At 36.7% G+C, this 20,414-nt stretch overlaps 1 protein-coding gene across 2 annotated transcripts in view; it reads right to left on the bottom strand.

Annotated features, from left to right (window-relative positions):
• col5a1 (procollagen, type V, alpha 1) overlaps positions 1 to 20,414 on the bottom strand; it is a 125,784-nt gene that overhangs the window by 85,137 nt on the left and 20,233 nt on the right. For both annotated transcript variants that reach the window (XM_066712992.1, XM_066712990.1), the window contains exon 2: positions 8,921 to 9,088. In XM_066712992.1, coding sequence (XP_066569089.1) covers positions 8,921 to 9,088 — 168 coding nt within the window. The remainder of the gene's footprint in view (positions 1 to 8,920; positions 9,089 to 20,414) is intronic.

Here is a 20,414-nt window from a genome sequence, read left to right as displayed (position 1 = left end):
TGGAAAGGATTGATGGCTTTGTTATTCACCCTCACATGAAATGGCTATGTAGCTTCATGACATTTGTCCTTGCAGCACTACAAAGTTGGAATTTAGTATTTCTACATGGGTTATTTATTACATATATTTTTATTTGTATCAGCCACTGATACTTTGGAATTACAGTGTTTGGTCTAAACATTTCAACCACTGGAGACTCAAAACACTAGAGAATTGTGCATTAGCTTTCTTCAACAATACAATAACAAGCAAGTTATTATTACTCTAGCAGGAATACATTGCCATCTTGATAAACATGGTAAAGTTCTGCTAAGGACAAAACACAACAGACTTCTTAATTACAATCATAAGACAGAGACTTTCACCACAGCAGGCTTTGCCATCCCTGAGATTTGTATCATTCCTTAGTAAATGAGAGAAGGTTTATCTGTTGGATATATACTAATGAAACACAGCTTATAATTGAAAACTAATCCTTTTAGAAGGCTACATCGCAGTCCTACCTATAACAGGGCTAGTGGAAATTTCCACAGACATCAGTCCTGTCTGTTCGTTTCTCAATCAAAACCTCCAAAAGCAGGGGGTCATTTACTCATAACCTTATGTTTTTGTTCTCTACCTGTTTTAAGGCTGTGGAAATCAATAGGAATTCAACTCCTTAGGTTATGCTTTAGGCTCCAGTATAACGTATCACACGCAGCCTTTCTCGGGAGGAGTGATACAATATTTAAAAGGGAAATGCAACCTATCTTATATGGTCTACCTGACCATATACATTCATCTCCCCCTGTCAAAAATGTGCTTTCTAGATTGATCTTGCTTTTTCATCTCCTCATGCAGATACTAATTAGATATACTTAAAAGCCCTTGATTATAAAATAACATGAAGAAATATTGTTTGTAAAGTGAGCACAATAATTAACATTAATGTTTGTATACATATCACATGATTAAAATGGGCCCCATTTTTTAAATTGCTTCTCAGCTGTTGGAGATTGGTTTAACTTCACATTTCTCAGACAAAACCTCCAAAAGTTCCATGAATTTCAAGCCTAAACCATGCATTATGAGAACAAATGCAATCCGGCAGCCAAAAGCCACCGCTATCTTTCACTCCCAACACATATTTTGGATCCCTTCAAGTGTTATAATGAGGAAACTCTAGGTATGTATTGTGACTGTGAGGATTTGATTGTATGTTTGGTTTGTTGTGTGCATTCTTACGGAAATGCCTTGAGGAAGAGATGGAACTGAAAAATAACTTTCACTTTTGAAACAATCCATTTTCTTAACCATTCATTCACAGTGGGGACTGAACTTATCAAAACGGCAGTGGTAGACCCAAACAGTTGAGAGACCTAAAATGGAAAGTGGAGGGAAAGTGGTCTTGACAGGCAGAGTTCTTGCAGAACTTATTACTAAAAAAACATTTGCGGGCCTTGTATTCTAGCCAAGGTACCATAACTGCCTTTTAATGTGCTAATATCTTTTGATTATGCCTCATACAGATTTTTTCTTTCAGGAATGTTTGTTTTCTAAATGAAATTAAGAGGACCTATTAGAGGGTTCCACTCTATTCAAAGTCTTGCCTTAAGACACCCTATTAGGACAGATCTTCTTATCTAACCTGAATGAAATGGTCCTTTGATAGAATGGCGACCCAAGTACCCACACCCCTCTTTCCTTGATAGATTTACACTGCTTTGGGTAAGTCATATTTACAATGACGTTTTGGTTATTTGTAAAAAAAAAAAAAAAAAAAAAAGTTTCTTCATAGCAACAGCATCATCAGCTTTGCCATCCATCAGCACTGTCTTCAGCATCCATTAAAAAAAAAAAGAAAAGAAAACGACAGGGGGACCACCCAGGAACTGCTGCCTATTTCAAAAACCAGGAATCCCAGCCCATATTTCAGAAAGTTTTCTGTATGTTGAATTTACCGCCTCAGTTTTTCCTTTTCCATATGTTTTTACAACCTTGGCATCACCAGCACTTGGCAATAATCCCCCTCTGGACTACACACAGCCCTTTTGAGCCAAGGCAAAACCATGAAAACCTGCAATGTATATATAATCCCCCTTTGAGAAATACACATGTGAAGCCACATGCAAGGAGGCTGCTGTCTGCTGACTGTGCAAAGCTTTCAAGGGGGGGGTTGGAGGAGCATGAGAAAGGATAAAGCTTTTTCAACAGCACACATTATCATTTTGTGTGCCTTTAAGGAGGGAAAGAAATACATCAGCAGAATGATGGTGGCTTGTGGATTTGACACTGGACCGAAACCAACAGCATGCTTTTTGGCTATTTATATATGTATACTGTATGTACATACCGCACAGGGCAGTGTATTGCGATGATTATAACCTAGCTTTAAAGCGCCATGCTGTAATTAAACACTGAGCCTTCTACTTTAATTTGTGCAGATAAGTTATGAGAATCGTTTTTCTTTTTTTTTTTCATTATTGCAACGTGAATTGTTTTTAAATTCAGTCACTTTAGTTTTTTTATGACAGAACTTAAATGACTGACACGAGCGCCAGCCAATCAGAATTTTTTCTCGGTCTCCGTGGAACCTTCAAAAAGCAAACTCTTAAAGAGCAACTCATAAGCTTGTACATTTAGATTAAAAAAAAAAAACAGCATTCCTAAATGACTTCTTTATTTACCCAATTACTCTTATGTGATGACTTTCTGTGTCATCAGCTTACAACTTATGCTCATCATCTTTGACAACCACCAATTTAACCTGTCATTTTACTTTCAGGAGATTCCACACAACACCTGTGGCTCATTCTGAATAAACTTTCTTCTATGGATGTTCCCACGTGGGAAGAGAGATTTCTCTTGGCAAGCTGGACTATTTGTCATAGGAATAGCCTGAAGGATCACTCCTTTTCTTAATACAATTTGACTTGATCAATCAGATATGCCGTATGCTATTAACCAGTCAATTGAATGCTGAGTATGGACCTTCTACCTCTACTGGCTGTATAATAAAAATGTAAAGTGAATTAATCACCTTTTTTAATTTTCTTAATTTTGATGCAAACAGTGGTGTACTGTGTACTTCCATTCATCATCAAATTGGTTTAGTGATGCAAGTTTCAACTTGGTGGCAATAAAACAGTATTTTAAAAGGACATTTTGCCCATTTTCTGAAAATTCTGCAAGTGTAGGGGTTAGTTGAGCAGTTGTATTACAATATCCTCATGGAATTTGAAATTTTCTCCAAATAGTTCCCTAGGTGTAAAATACCTTTCAACCCTCATCTTATAAGCAGTGTTGCTTTCTCAACACTTTGATAGATTATTAAACCTAATGATACAAAACAGTACATATAACTCCCAGCAGGCTATTTTGCTGGTGCCTGCAAACTTATATGATGTCAGTATATTAAGTATTAAATATGAATAAATCTACGACCTTCTTCACTGGAGCAAAGAAATAAACAGTGCAGAGACTCTACAAGTATTCAATAAACAATTTTCTTGAAATAAAGACAAAGCTCTCCATTACAGGAAACATGGCGTTGGTGCTTCACTGCCTTAGCAGTAGGAGGAATGGGGCCGACAAGTAATTCAAAACAGAAGCCTGGACTGAATAGTACTGAGTAGCGAAAAGAAAGAATAAAATAATAAACTACAATAAATGATCTCACTGCCTTCTGGAACAGATTATTTTTTCCCTGCCTCTCTCTCTCGCCCTCTTTCACAGTCACTCTCAAAACAAATACATTATACTAGCCCAAGCCAACTGCTGCAAGAGTCCCATTTTGGTTTAAGGATATAAACCCTTTGGCAAATACAAAGCATTTAGGCAGACCCAGTACTAATGATGCAAATGACAACACATGACTGGCACAATCCATGCTGTATTTTATACACACTCAGTTTATAGACCTGTTTACAAGTCTCCGAATGTTTGCATTGTTTTAAAACCATAAACGTGAAGCTGAATTGGCCAATGAGGGCCACAGCCTAACCCCACTGTAAATCATGCAATCACGTTGTGCAATCCAAATGTTGGATCATTTTCCATTCTCTACTTATTGGGCCAGGATGTTATTTCTTCAGCTAATACCATAGTTACTATTCCTGCAAACAAGGTTTAAACCATCTATAAGCTACCTAGATAATCACATATATGCATGAATTAATGCAAGACGACATCAGATAAGTGTCAGAAGATGCAAGAGATGCAAAAGATGCAAGCATGGCAAATAGAAGCTGGAAAAGTGGAAAAGCTTAAGGACCATGCAAACAAAGCTGAGAGAGAGAGACTTCATGGTTCAAAAAGATTTCTTTCAACCTTTCACCATTTTCCTGGGTGACTTAAACTCAAACTTTATAGACTAGGGCTGCAAATGGAGATTTTAGTTATTTCACATAAAAACCACCAGACTAAGAGATGTGAAATTGAATTAAGCAATAATTCTATTGTTAATGACAACTTTTTTTTTTCTAAAATCAATTGCTTTAATGAGTACTAAAAAAAAAACATTAACGGTTTCAGAGAGTTTGATTCTTTTCATCAAAGTTCGTCTTAGCCATTGATGTCTGTTTGAACTGCATTTAAGATTCAACTCAACAGCATGAGATGGTAAAAAAAAGCATATTTTGCTTTACTTTTTTAACTAATCTGGCAGCAGGAGGAAAATGTGGTGCGAAAGCTTCAGAAATGCAAACCAAGTTGTGACCATATCCTGGGATGAACCTGTCTGTGCAGTATAGACCGAATGCACAGGCCAAGCTTGGCGCACCACACTTCACACTCTGACCACCACAGACGGGCTAAACACAGCTTAGTAAAAGCCAACCCCTGTGGTGTCATGCGATAAAGCATTTATTGTCCATGATAGTTCAAAGCAAAGAAGAATAAAGTCACAATTTACTGTGACCAAGTCCTCATTCATCAAATAAATTAAACAGAAAAGGGAGGAGACTAATAACTTTGTTTAAACTAAATCCAAATGTAACATACCGAAGCTTGTCATTTAGACATTGTATACAATAAGGCTGAAATTAAAAAGCTGTTGAACTTTACGGCTTTTTAAAACCTATTAATCTTCACTAGGAAGATGTTTTTAGATACAGTATGGACAGACACGTAATACATATGCAGATAAATATATATATATAAGTTCCGGCTAAGGGTTGCATTAACAAAACACATCTATTCTAAATAAGCTGGCCCCATTTGTTTGGAAAAAGAATGAACTGCAAATGACAAATCGTTGTGAGAGAGCTGTACTTGATTATTCATCTACATGAAGAGCAAAAAGAGAGTAGTTATGTTCATAATGTTTAATAAACCGAAAACATAGATTATTCTCAGTGAGTTAACCATTTCGTCTGGAAGTCTAGGTGCAAAGTTTGTTCCCATATTGAAAAGTACACTCCATAAAATTACAGCAAAGTCCAACCTTTGGATGTTTTTTATATTCTATTCAATTGAATGACAACTTTGCATTTCTGAAACAAATTGCACACATTTTTCTGCACAAATTGTACACTTTGATTTAATTATAAATGTTGTATATGCCTTTACTTTTAATGTCAGTCTCATATTATGTAGGGAGTGCAGAGAAGCATTTTGTAATAACAGGCATTTAAAATGAAAAATGTAGTTGGAAATGTTATGGCTGTGGTGCTTGGCAATTTTTTCTTATTCAGATGCACTTACAGCTTTTTCTGTTCAGTTTGATTTATATTTTTTTTACACCATCATCATACTATTTTCATTCTGAGAGTGGATTTTTTCTTTAATTATTAGTCTAGATTATAACATGGTCTATATATGCAGTCCCACTTAAGAAAGCATACTCAGTGAGGTTTCTTGAAGCGGCAGACGTTATGTCAGATAATTCATGGCATGACCCAAAGCACTTTAAGAGTCCCAAAGGGGCGAAGAAAGAATGAAAAAGTAATGAAAGGAGAGGAAATGAAGCTTTTCTGATGGTGGAGTTCAGTAACCCTTTAACTATGAGGAGACATTAGGCACATCAGCTAAGACACAGAAGGACTTGCTGCTGTTTCTCTGGCCAACAGTTTTTTATGGTCTTTATTCAGAACCAATATATTTGCTTTAAAATCCAAAAACAGATGTATTATTATTATAGTATTGTATATTAATAACTGAATAATAAACAGAACTCTATGTACTAGAACATGGGTTTTATTTATTATAGATGTGGAAAGAAAGAAAAGACTGAAAAACAAAAAATAACTGCAGGGGATTTTTTTACTTTACTGAGGACTTGGAATGCGAGGGGCGTTTTAAGATTGTTATTAGAACAGGGCTCAACGCTCGCACATTAATTCTATTTAGAATATGCTTTTCTATATCAAGCAATTGGAAAAAATATATATTTAGGCTCTTATTGTCTTATTGCAGCCTGACTATTATACAAAGTATTTCACAACTAGCTGTATTAAATTAATGAATGTCATGAATTTTTACTAAGCTATTAAATTATGATAAATTGTGGTTGTTCTTTTAATATAACAAAGTCCACCAAGGACTTTGAGACCATTTGATGAATTACCCATAATTCTGACGACCACATAGTGGTGAAGAGAATAAAGGCCAGCACTTTCAGTCTTCTGTAATTCCTCAGAGATTTAAACATGTGACTCAGATGCAACGTGTCTCTAGTTCAGTCAAAACTTTAATCAAAAGAATTGTTCTTGTATGTAGTTTTTTCACAATACTTTTCAGTAAAAGAAAGGTTAAGCATATACATTAGTATTGTGTGTCTGATGTTATGTGCATTCATAAGATTACATTGATTATTTTTTCAGTGTAGAGAGAAGAAGAATAAATGTTTTTTGCCTTAGAAAATTTATGAAAATATGGAAAAAGGGAGGCTTATGTCATATTCTTGAATAATGAGTCAGACCTCCAGCATGAACTGTTAAAAGTTAGCACTCTCATTGCCAGCTGAATGAAGCAGACATTACTGAACCCACCTAACATCAACAGAAGCTGCACAACTTTGCTTTTCTATTTCCATACATTTAAGAGTCATAAATTAGCTAAGCAGTCAAACAAATCACTCATATCACCTCTTAAGCTGTAAGCATTGTCACAACAAGGAACGTTCAAGAGAATTATTGACAGGAGTGAATTAATTTAATGAAAAACTGCAGCAAGAATTGAGGCCAAGGAAAAGGAGTATGTGAGGTATGAAGTAGGAGCTGGCAGAAAGTACCCAAGCACCATCAATCAAAATATGTGTTGACAGAATTATGTAAGTGTGCAGAGGCATAATTATCAGCATCATAGAAATAATAATAATAATCAATTAGAATGGGAAAGGTTTATGGAAAATATAATCCGGTCTAATTAATATGAATCATACAAGCAATTTTCCACTGCGTTGCCTATGAATACCAATTTCAATATGTCAATATCTATAAGCAGATCCCTTCCGTGAACGTGCTCAGTGCAGCCTAGAGTTAGACTGTATGAGAGTGCAGAGAAACCAAGTGGACTGCAATGAAGACGTTGAAGAAATGGGCCTTAGGAACAATACTAACATTTTTTAATCTGTATCGCTATCGTCTTCAAAGAATACGCTGATTAGTGGTTAGGATATATATTTGTTAATAAAATAAATCAGGATGCTTCACGTTAACACCTTGCAAGATTATATGAGGACATGCATTATCAACATTGAACATTTAAGTTAGATAATAATCATCATAATTTTGAATAAGTGTTGTTTAGTCAAAACCCCAAAATTAACCGATTATGGGAAAATGGACACCCTGCATGCAAAACGTTTCCATTGGTCATAAAGTTTAGGTCAGTAGCAGAACAAGGCTTTGCTTGCTCTTTTCTAATAATGTGACCTGGGAAATACTGATGACCATAGTGAATAAAAGCACATGCTAGCACTGTACAGGAGAGGAAATGAATCCCACTGAGAGACCATAGTTACACTGGGGGTCAGACAGGACACATTCCTAGTTTGCTCTTGGGAATTCATGATGTTCTTTTCATTATTTCAGCATTTTTGTTAAAAAAGGAAACAGTATTTAGTTGTTCCTTGCCTTCCCTTCTTTTCGTTTTTTTAATCCTGCCAGGTGTTTCTTCTATGTGTTGCTTTGCCAAAATCATAAAAGACACTTACTGTATCATTTTCTGACCGTGGCAAGAACAATACACATCATTTTTTCCATTCGCTTGGGATTTCTTTCCTACCCTGAGGCAACAAACCAATCCAAGCTGGAGAAATGTGCTTACTAAACCATATTTATATATCTGTCACTTCACATGTTGTACGGAGATAGCAATTTGTATTCATTTCAAGTTCATACTGATCTGTGAACTCATTGCTAGTGTAAAGCACGCTTGTTGCCAACTAGGAACATTATTTTTATTTTGTTCCTCTGTGCTGGCTCTAGCAGGGTCCAATTTCTAACCCAAGACATAAATATGATATGATACATTACTTTTTCAAAAAACATCCAGAGCGCAGATCATATTTGCCTCTGGGTATTGTAAAACCTTGTGGTTAATCATTCTTAAATCCAAAGTAAAATCGCACCCCAAATATCAAGTAATTAAATTCTGAAACAGTAAATTGTTACTTTGTTTTAACCATTAAAATAATAATAATCCTTTAATGAATAGAAGTACATTATTCTATTAATATAGTTAATTCTAGATTACATTCCAGAACCAGTGCTGACTTGTCCTGTTGTGTTTTGCATTTCTTGAGTGTTATCTAGGAGTCGCTATCACAACACACTTCATAAGAGTGTTATTCAATAACCTACTAGCATTTACTCTACAATTTTCTTTACAAATGTTTAATCTGAAACTTTAATCTGAGAAAATGAGGAGAAGGTAGGTGTGAAATTATGAGTAAAGGCAAAAAGATGTTTTGAGGAAGATATATAAAAAATAATCTTACCAGGATATAATTGCTTTGTTGGGGCACTTAGCTGGGCTTCTTTGGATACTCTATACGCAACGTCGGGCCCTTTTGAAGACTTTCTGTGCGCACAAAAGCCTGTTGTTTTTGTTATGCCTTCAGGTAAACTGTGAAAATCTAAAATCTTCAAGAGATCTGCAGGTTCCACTGTGGGGAGAGAGAGAGAGAGAGAGAGAGAGAGAGAGAGAGAGAGAGAGAGAGAGGACAGGTTAGGTTTTACTTCTTCAATACAAGTACAGGCACAGAGCACATTCATCTCAAGAAGAAATGCATTCATGAAACAAACCATAATTCTAGTCTAATAAGCTTCATGCATAATGGACACCCAAATTCTCTGAAGAGCAGGTGCCCTTTTTAGTGCATTAGACAGGTGGCAGCTTTGAGAGAGTACTCTGAGATCAATGCAAAGCTCATCCTTCCTAACCTATCTATTTACTCTCTGACAGGTCACCCTTCTTATTTTGACTTCAGCCCCTCATGAAGATGAAATACTCTCCTAAACTTTCTGCTTTTTCATTGATGCCAATAATTACATGCCTCAATAAATACTGAAGGACTGTTAAAACCCCAATCAGAGCAGACCTGTATCATCATAAGAGTAACCCCACCAGCCTCTCTCAACGGTCTAGACCATATATTTAGCATGTAGGCTATAATAAACCGTGCCTTAAGTTTCTCTAAGACTGTTAATCTGTCCTACATAAAGGGTTGTGAAGGGTTATTTACTTCATACAAAACATCTCTTGCACAGTTGTAGAGAAACACCCTGGTTGGTAACTGACAGGAGGTATCATGAATTGAAAGAAAGTGAAAATCTTATATAGCACTTTTAGAACAGTTCATATGTCCAATGTTTTTTTTAACACTATTGTACGGCTGAAATAGTTTTCAATGGACCTTCACCTTAAGGAGCAGCTGTAATGACTCTATAAAGCAGGTACAATATATCTGATGGTTAAAAGTCAAGCATTTTGGCAGGAGAGACCACACACAGCAAAGAGACGATTTAAAAAAAAAAATACTACTGGGATACATCCAAAAAAGCTGGCAGTAATTAAAGGTACACTGGAATCTGGAAGCAGTTAGAGGTACACCAGGTAGATTTGTCCAAAACTTGCAGTCCATCAAAGGGATATTAAATACACAAAAGTCTCATGCAACTGTAGCATAGTCAAACTACAGCTGGGCTTCTTATAAATATATTTAATGAAATTAGAAATTATATTAATTAAAAACACTAATTTAAAAAAAAATCTTACATGCACATCCAATCAAACAGGTTAGTTTCCTGAATAGAAGGGGATATATATATATATATATATATATATATATATATATATATATATATATATATATATATATACACACACACACACACACACACACATTTATATTCATAACCTATAGATACATAATACAATTTAATCACCAAGTTCTCATGGTCATGGGCAAAAAATAACAGCCATTATTCCAGTGAATGGTGAAAGCAAATGTTTATTGTATTTAACTGCAATGGAAATGAAAATGTAGAAAATTGTAGGAAAGACTTCACTCTCAAAAGGTCAGAAATAAAAGGATCTGTCTGTTCAGAGGAAAAAGTATAGACAACATTTATCAGGACTCTCACAATACAGCTTTCTTGATAAAATGAAAAAAAGGCTAGGCTTCCATTACACTGGCAACTTCCTCATCGATGTCTGCAGTATATTTTAAAAGAGATCAGAGACGCAAAAATCTTTGTAATCCCGGGATGAGAATGAAGCACAATGTTTCTCATTCGTCTTCATCTCCATCCTCAAATTATCCCCTCTCTCTGTACATTATTATACTCTACAGTTTGAACCTGGAGTGTATATAACCATTATTTAATTTCACGGGAAAGGGATTCACAACAATTATGTGGGCATTCAGAGTGGAAAGAATGCTTATAATGTTGTGTTTCTGCACAAATTGCATTGGTCTGCGGTATCTTTGTTAGGAAAACATCCATCACATTCTCTCCAAGTACTCAGAGTTCCTCATGAAATCATTATTTTTTTTCCTCAAAGATATTTGCTTATTTATTAAGCACTGAGTGGGTATTAGGTCACTGTGCTGAAAAATCTCACCAGCACTGATTTCTTTGATCTGGATATAAAACGCACATCTGGTCAACAGTACCTATGACTATACTGCCCCCTCTCACTCACAATAGATTAGAGCCTGATGAACTCAATACAGTGTACTATCAGAAGAAAGTATTGCACATTAAATCTCAGCAGATACCACAAATAATGTCAGCAGCTACTGATTTCATTTGTCAAAAAAATTATAAATGTAAAAGTGTTCGATATTAAAGATGATTTTGGCATAGCATTTTTAAACAAATACAAATGTGAATACTTGAAAACAGGATATTTATTTTTCTTCTAACCTCAATAGGTATTTCCATAAAAGATCCACCTACTGTAGCCGTACTAACTAATATCTTAGTTAGAGAGAGTTTTCAGCCCCAGTTACTGCACCTGATACCCTCAGGCAGGAGAATTAAACTTTTAATTTTGCTTCAGTTGAATCATGGACTTCACAAGACTGACAAACCCAGATAATAACAGTATTAAGTCAATCCCTGTAAAGATCTATTTTGTTTTATGATAATACAAGTGATTGGTTGTCTTGGTAGTCACAGAAAAGCATCAATCAGCCTTTGACCAGCTTGCTAATCAGAATACACTAATATAGAATGAAACAGGTTAGGTTTTTATCATTTAAAAACATAGCTACAGCTAACAGTCAATTTAAAGGGACAATCAGAGCTGCATCTGAAGGCTGCTTTGCTGATGTATTATAGCTCCAGGCCTTATTGTTAAATGTCTCCCCCAAAGTACTCTAATTAAACACTCCTGTCTTACCACCGTATCAGAGAAAATGTGTGGCTGGGATTGTTCATTCATAACTTCTGATCACAGAAAAAAAATGCATGAAATCAATTTTCCTTACAAGAAAAAGCAGTAAAACAGCAGAATTTATCACTAACAAATTTCTATTTTCCACCAATACGTCACGGTACAACATATATATAAAAATCGAGCACTTCTGAGGAGGCCAGATGCATTGTGAACCATGGTGTAGTTACAGTCTACCTGTGGAAGGGGGCACTGATGTCTTGTCTGAGTTTCATATAAACAATACTTCACAAGATAGCATTTTAACTTTCAACATAAAGCTTTTCCAGTGGACCAAAACTACGTGGTTAGCTTTCATCATTCTTTCCATAAATTACACCTTTCTTTAAAATACGTTTTGAAACAAAATACATTTTCAGCATCATCACATTTTACTGGAGCCACAACAAGTCGGTTAAGCTTTCCTTTACTTTGTCCAAGAATGTCTTGTCCCACATCCCAGCCTGTTCCCAAGTCCCCCTGCCAGCCAGCTTGCCTGTGAGAACCATCTCATTGCTGAACTATATAACTACCATGTTTACTTAAATCTGCCATGCAAATGAAAATTTAATTCGGCAAGAAATGGTTTGGAAGCAAAGATCATGAAAGAAATAGAAGCCTATATTTTATTACACTTCCAGACCATCTTAATCTACATGGGCTGTAGCACTGCAGGCTGCACTGTTTAAAGATGGGCTCCTGGCTCTAATTTACAAAGCAATTATTCCATCCTGTTATTTAGTACTGCTCTTGAAATGGAGAATACAAAACAAAATGCAAGTTCTTCACAAGCTCTGCATGATTTATTCCAATTTGCAATCGATGCCAATGTGCTAAATCCTTAGATGAGCTCTTCTTCTAAATCTTATCAGTGGTAAATTGCACCTTAAATCATGTGGAAATGATATCACTTAAAGTCTACAGTTTGATGTAGTCTGCACCAAAACCATGGGGCATCTCAACAGAATGCTGCATAAGCAACCTAAAAAATGTGTAATTAATCTTTCTCTTACTTTTTTATTATTATTATTTCTAGATCTATTCTTACAGAATTGTTCAGCATTTCATTCAGAGAGGCATTCTGATAGCCATGTTCTTCAACGCTTCCTCAAGTTACCTCCAGCAGTTGACGTCCCTTCTGCAAAACACACTTCGAAAAATGTCTTTGGCATTCTGAAAAACACAGCTTTGTACGGCTTTCTGCACCTGTCTGAAGTCACCAAATTAACTTTCGAGATGCTGGTGACAAGAGGGAAATTACCACAGAACCTGGAAATGGGTCAAGAGAGCCCCAGGAGTGATTGTGTCACATAAAGTAGAAGAAAGGAGGCATATTTAGCTGGTGGCGGGTGGGAGGAGACGAGAAAGGATTTCCATGACTGCAGGCCTTCCAGTGCCAGGCCAAGACAAGATAATAGCCTCGCTAAACAAACCATGGAAACCTCACACCACTGCCAAGCGAAGGCCAGCATTGTGGAGACTGTGCATTCTCTCGAGAAGGGCAAGACCCAGCCACTTCACAGCCGCACTGCCCCACATGTGGGAAACTAAGCCAGCGCACACGTCTCCCTGTCATGTTCCATTTCACTTCCACAAACTGCACGGCATTTACATGGCAAGAGGTCCTCTAGCAAAAAGGCCAGTGGGAGCACCATGTTCTTTACGAGGTGTCACCTGTCTTCTTATATAAATAAAACGCTTTTCTCCTTCCCAGGGTAACTAAGCACTTTTATATTTTGTTTCTTTTTGTTTTCTTTTGTTTGTTTGCCTTCAGATATGTTTGGTTGTCATACTTTTGACACCATATACAAAGATACAACCACACAAGAGGGAATGTTTTCAGATTTGTGTGTGTTTGAATCTGTTTAGCTAGCTATGGAATACCATGAGGGGTGGAAAAAATAAAAGAAACAGGAGAAGGAGACTAAAAAAAATTGAGAATATTTCTGAATTTCTTGTCTAAATATATTGACGCAACCCAAACATGTAGCTGTGTTTTCCAACTGAACTGTTCTAATACGGATCGAAGAGTCAGCAATCTACACTAAGGTCAAGTTTGCATATCTAGCCAAAAAAAAGTCTGGTCATCTGAGGCCTGTCCAAAGAAAACAACTTGCTGAAATTGAGGTTGCGGGTCAGAAAAGTATAAAGAAATACAAGAAAAGAGTTAAACAAGAATGTTCATATTGCCAATATGCATAATCCTAGAATACAAGCAGTCACATAATCACAATTAAATCCCATGCCCTCTCCCCCGTTTAATAAGCACAGTACAATTTCATTAATTGCAATGGGACTTAATTGCGTGTTTAGTCATGTTTAGTCATTGCGTCCAGCGTGAAACTCTGCTGGATCACATGACTAGGTCAAGCCAAACAATTTTACTGGCAAGACAAGCACTGCTCAGTTTATGAATCTGCATTCAACATTTGTCACCTACTCCTTATTCCCAAATCAAGAGGAGCTATTGCGAAGGAGTTCAATGAAGAAAGTCGTTCTTTAAAACAGTAGAAAGTAGAAAAAAGACCCATCTCTGGTGCTTTTAGGTGTTGTAGGCTTGTCATTACCCTAAAAGGACGTCTCTGTAAGACCTTCCTCTTGCTCAAGATGTATGGCACCCTGTGGACTTGGGATCAATCGAGCCTAAGGGCTGCTCCTGGGAAGTATTAGGCGTTCCTTTTAACAATAGAGACAAGTTAAACACCTTTCAGAGGAGCCCCTGCTTACTTGCACAGCTGACTGCCGAATGCCCACAAGCCTAGTGCGCATCTATTCACCGCACTAATTAACCGTATTGATTGATAAAGCCGTTGATTGATGGGTTGTGTCAGTTGAGTGACTGCTTAATTGATTTCTACTGATGAAATTTATACAGAGCAGGCCTTTGATCACGTGAGAGGCTGGGGTCTCCATGCTGAGGAGCAAAAGTTGAAGCCTCGTGTCAGGTGAGAAATCAATGCCCTTGATCCCTGCCCTTGCTCACACCGCCTCCACGGCTCCTCTTTGGGTTTCCCTCAGCACATGCGTTCAAAGCAGGCCAATATTCAGCACTGCCACAGGTACTGGTCATATTTCATGCTGTTCAGGTTTTTTATTCTATGTAAACTGTAGCTAGGAAAATAAATGAAACCTACACAGGACTACAAGAGGGTTATATCCGAGAGCTCAAAATTCTTGGGATTATAGAATCTTTCTTGAAAGTCATCTGTCATCTGGTCATACTTCACCAGCTCTTAAGCAGGATCTAAACTCCCAAAACACCAACTGTGTCAGTGGAACTAGCACAAGGTCATTTTACTGATCTTCCTGGATGTGATGTAATCCAATCAAGGACAGATGATCCAAAACGGAAGCCGGGGGTTGCACCTGACTGCTCGACTCTGTATCTCCCTGCCCGCTCACAGGAACAGCTCTGTGTTGACATTATTCATTGGAGCAAGTAATGGTTCCTTTCTTTGATCATCACTCAGGCTCAGTGAACTCACGTCTTGTAAGTTGCTTACATTTTCCAGCTCTGCAAAATTGAAGTTATTTCTCTCCCAGCAGGAGAATGTGTTAACTATGCAGGCCAAAAGAAATTACATCCGCTCTCCTGCTCAAGGTGCTCTTCCTCCCTGCTGAGCTGTAAGGCTATCAGTTAGTCAGATTCAAGGTCAGTACTGTTTACTGAAGGAGAATAGGGCTATTAAAATCTTCAGAAAGCCCTGGACAAATACAAGTTCAGCAGGGGAGATCCTTCCTAAAATGAAAAAATGCACTCATCTGCTGGTAATTTAAAAGAACAGAAGTATCTTTAAAGTGGTTTAAGATCTGAGTTGGCTTTTGTAGGGCATGGTTTCTTTGGTCTATGTTTTTAAAAAGGCTCTATGTTTATAAAAAAGGCACATCATTCATAAATGTTTAAAATGTATAAAGGTATTAAGGACTTCTAACTGTAACATTGATGAAAAAATAAATCCCCTCAGGCACTTATGTTTTGTCTTTCAATGTTAAGCTGACGTGTTTTGTTTTGTTTTTTATAGAGGAATTTAACCAAGTTATGTTACTCTATATCTATCATTGGGTTGGTTAAACAAAGGTATCGTTCTGTAGTTATTTTAAGGAAATACAAGTATTCTGAGATATATGATAGTGAAGATGATTGTTTTGTAATGTAAGCTATGAACAACCACGAAAGCAATATTAGCTTTACTCAGCAGAAGACTGGAAATAGTTCAAAATGTGTTATAAAACTCAAGCTTAATCTATCAAAGATGGCTTAAGCTATCAAAGAAAGTGTTTTACCTCAAATGGAGCAGAAAACACAAAAGGTTTAATGGAAAAGCATCTCAACACTATCAAGCCAAGACAAGTCAAGCAATCAAAATACTCAACAATTAAGGCATTGCTTTTAACAATCTCTTTTAGATGCTGTTAATATAATGCAAACATTGAATTATCCATTGTTTTTCTAGAGACAGTCACAAAGACTTTTGCAATTTGTTTTTTTTTTTTTAACACTTATTTACTGAAACAAGACCTGTAGTTTGCTTGTTTGACGTGGCTTACACAAATCAAGATCACTCATGTCTAATTTAAGCCAAGTCACACATCAAGATTTTCTTTGGGCTTTCTTCACTGGTTCGACAACTTTGTTATGGTGGGATCTGGCAGCCTATACCCTTCTGCCTTGGAGGCCCAGTCATCGTTATACCTTTAATCCTTGAGAGAAGTCAAAGTATTCATGTTCTCTGCCATTGCTTCAATACGATCAGCTAGGCCTGGATGTTGATACAAAGGACATTTTGTTTTGTTTTTTCCAACAGGAAATAAGAGAATAGAAATGTATTTCATATACTGTCTTTCATCGCAAAGTAAGTATCTTAAAGCCTTCCACAGCTTAAAAATCCATCGTAGAGCAACTACATCTAAGATGAAATGGAAACAACTAAAAAATGCTACTATGTCACCACACACAATTGGTTTCTAGACAATAGGCACAGCTTCACAAAGAGAATGAGGCAAGATAACAGACTATCCAGCAAATTGAAAGTGACCTGTTGATCAACGACACTGGCCACATTTCCTAAGATTACTTGCAGCATATTTAACTGTGGCTTTATTTTGTATTTTTTTAACATTTCTTAGGAAATATATTTATGTATTTGTGTGTGGATCACTTTAAAAGGAAACAATTAGCTCCAAGACCAAGAATATTAAAAGGAATGCATAGAGCAGTTAAACATGTCATATTCCCACACTGCTCTGACATTACTCTTCAGATTTATATGCTGTACCCCGAGTCTGGCTGTCTGCCCTGCATCTTAGAAGCCAGTATTTTTTATTTGCATGTTGGCAGATTCATAAGGCAAAGCTCGACTTCAGAGTGAAAAAAAACAAGCATTAAAGTGAGATATGAAATTGGAGGGCCTTCCCCTTGCACACTTTGATCAAAGAAAACAAAAAGTCAATATGTATAACTTTATTTATACGTTTATATCACATAAAAAAGTTGCAACACGATTCATTTAAAAATGACTGAGTGGGCTTTCATTGGCTAAATATTTCTCATGACCATTTGGCTTACACAATCCCCTGTTAAATATATATTATTATTATTACTATAATTATTATTAAAAATATACAAAGAAGCATCATTGTAAACATTTCAGACTTACTAGATCATGAATACTAGAAGATAGCGAATAAGGCTTAAGAAACATTTTTGAAGTGTTAACCTAAGTGTTGCACTCCGGAAAAAACACTGCATCAGAGACTGAGATAACCTCCTTTTATCTATACCAGCATGACAGCAGACACACACTTTTAATTCAGTAATTCTTCTAAATTGAAACCAGGATGTACCAGGATGGTGTCCTGTTCACATAGAGAGAGAGAGAGAGAGAGAGAGAGAGAGAGAGAGAGAACAAAAAAAGAATCTCTGATGTATCGTCGAAAATTGAAAAAATCTGGGCTTTGATGTTCCCGAACTAAAAACATGTGGAAATGTTTAAATACAGGGTTCTCCGTTTCCAAATGGAAACAGGGCACCCCAAAAATACGTCATATCATTTAAATCGCTAAATGGTAAAGCCCCAAAACAATGCCACCTTACACTATGAAATGACAGCCACAAATCACAAATTGCTCCACAGCACTGTTAAATGCAACAGTGGGATGAAGCCTCAATTCTTGATTGAGCTCATGTGGGTGTTCAGGCAAAGCTTGGCTGGAAATTTGTATTCTTTCCAAAGACAGAGAGTGCATTTAAATCCAGTCTAACAAAACAATGCCTGTAGCACACATGCAAGCTATTAGAAAAGGTCAGTTTGCCTGTAACTGCATGATCCAACACTAATCCTCTGGTACACTAATCTACAACTATCAATTACTGATGTAAAATATATATAATCAGTCATGTCTTTTTGATTGCCAGGATAAACATATAGATAGATACATAAATACAGCGATATAGCCTATTTAGAGAATACTGTCAGCAACTGAAAATCTGTAAATGTTTAGATTAATATAAATCTCAAAACAAACACAAGGTCATATTTTACTTCATGTTAGATTTGGAGAGACTTCTCACATTATGCGTTTGTGAGAAAAATGATTCCTTGGTGAGTTTTGGAGTTTAAAATTGACCACCACTTAAAAAAACTCTAGACCTTAGACATTTTCTTTTTCTTTTTCTTTTTCTTTTTACGGTTTCCTCAATTTTGTCTTTGTTTTCTCAAGTCCATGTCCAATGGTCAAAAGATAAAATCAGGAATGTTTTTCTAAGACGGATGGGTTGTGTTTCTATAGACCTGAGTGACTGAATAAGCACCAGGCACAGGGGGGGTATTTTGCTATCAAAAGGCACAGTAGGGAACAGTAGTCAAGAAGCATTGAAGCTTTGCCATTGTCACAGCCACTGACTATCCCAAATAGCACCATATTATTGCATCTGCCAACACCCTAGCCAGGTGTCAGGGGGAATAGGGGCTGTTTTTGGTGGCATCATTAAGACTGACAAACATTTATTCCCATGCAGCTGAAGAAACCCTCCAGACTCCATAAAATTGTGCTCTTGTTGATGCCCAAGCTATAATAAAAACTTTATGTGACCTTAAAAGGATCTTTATAGACAATTTACCCATGTAAACACCTAAAACAACTCACATATATATTTTTTTCAAAGCCTGGTGGTTGCAAATTTTTTTTGGTTTGTGTTAAATTATATCACAAAGGGGTTAGCAGTTGACTATGGACTCCATATATAAACAAAGGAAAATCAAAATCACACTGTCTGACTGTGATATTACCAGTTATTTCTGGAAATATCATGTTAACTTATGATAGGTGGCACAAGCTTGTCTCACTAAGAGCAGTAAGAATGGGTAAGAAAGGTTTGGCCACCCTTATGACTAACTGTTGTGACAGGATAGTGATGTTATTTAAAATGGAGGTGGATTTTTTCTTTTACACCTGTCAAGTCGTATTGTGGAACAGAGCCACAGGAGCCAGTCAAATCATTCCCAGCTTTACAGTTTCAACAGAAAAACAGTGCCGCTATTCTTCAGCATCTCGGGGACTCGGAGAACATGCAGTGTGTGTGTCGGGTGGGTGCCTGGAAAAAATCAGCAGCTAATTACAGTGAGCCATTTCAAATGCGTAACGCCAAATGTCAAGAGTAAGGAAGAGAACAATACAAGAACGCAAGCCTCCTCCCTGTTTAGCATCTACTTGGAAGATGAATGACCTTCTAGAGGGCAGGAGCACAACCAACACTTCAGCCTATCAATATCTGGATGTGGCTCTGAGAGACAAAAATATCTCTTCTGATTACTAAAGTAAGTGAACCACATACACCAATGTCTACTGATTTACTTTTAATAATGTGTCTCTTTCTTGGCCAAATATGGGAATTGCCTCACATTTGCTTGACCTGCCATCACAAACAGTGTTTTTGGAAAGCCTGTCAATCACAGCAGTGGTTCGCCACTTGGATCGTTATTTCCCATACCAAAGGGAAGCTGGCACTGCCTTGCCTGCGCCGAGAGGAATAAATTAAAACCACAGAACAACCTTTGGACGATCTGAAATGTGTATTAATAAGGGTTATAGCAGTTCACTAGAGGAGGAAATGTCAATCCAATAAGCAATTCTAATTCCTGATAATAAATAGCATATGAAGCTCACTGCACCCAAAACATGTCTCCAAAGAACATCTGTCTTTCACACACACTCTTCAATGTTTAAAGGATTGTTACAAGACATTTTAAAGAAATTCCTGCTTAAGTCTTACAAATAAACTGTATTTGTTTTGTCGTCCTCTTGTGCTCACAAAGATTTTGTTTGTTTCACTACTTTATTTCATTTTAATGTATATATTTCCTTTTGTCAACTACATGTTTTATTTCGCATATACTTCCACACAACCCCAGCAATCAGACATATTTGCCTAAGGTATTCCTGTGCCAAGGTTTAATTACATGTTCTATCCCACAGCTACAAGAGACTTTCAAGCTCTAACAAAGATCAAAAAAGCCACAGGGTCACTGGAGACAAAAGCAAAGTTTACT

Source organism: Amia ocellicauda, chromosome 9 (genome assembly GCF_036373705.1).
Source record: "Amia ocellicauda isolate fAmiCal2 chromosome 9, fAmiCal2.hap1, whole genome shotgun sequence".
Classification (NCBI taxonomy): domain Eukaryota; kingdom Metazoa; phylum Chordata; class Actinopteri; order Amiiformes; family Amiidae; genus Amia; species Amia ocellicauda.
The sequence above is the reverse complement of the archived record's forward strand: the minus strand, read 5'-3'. Positions and strand labels throughout refer to the sequence as shown.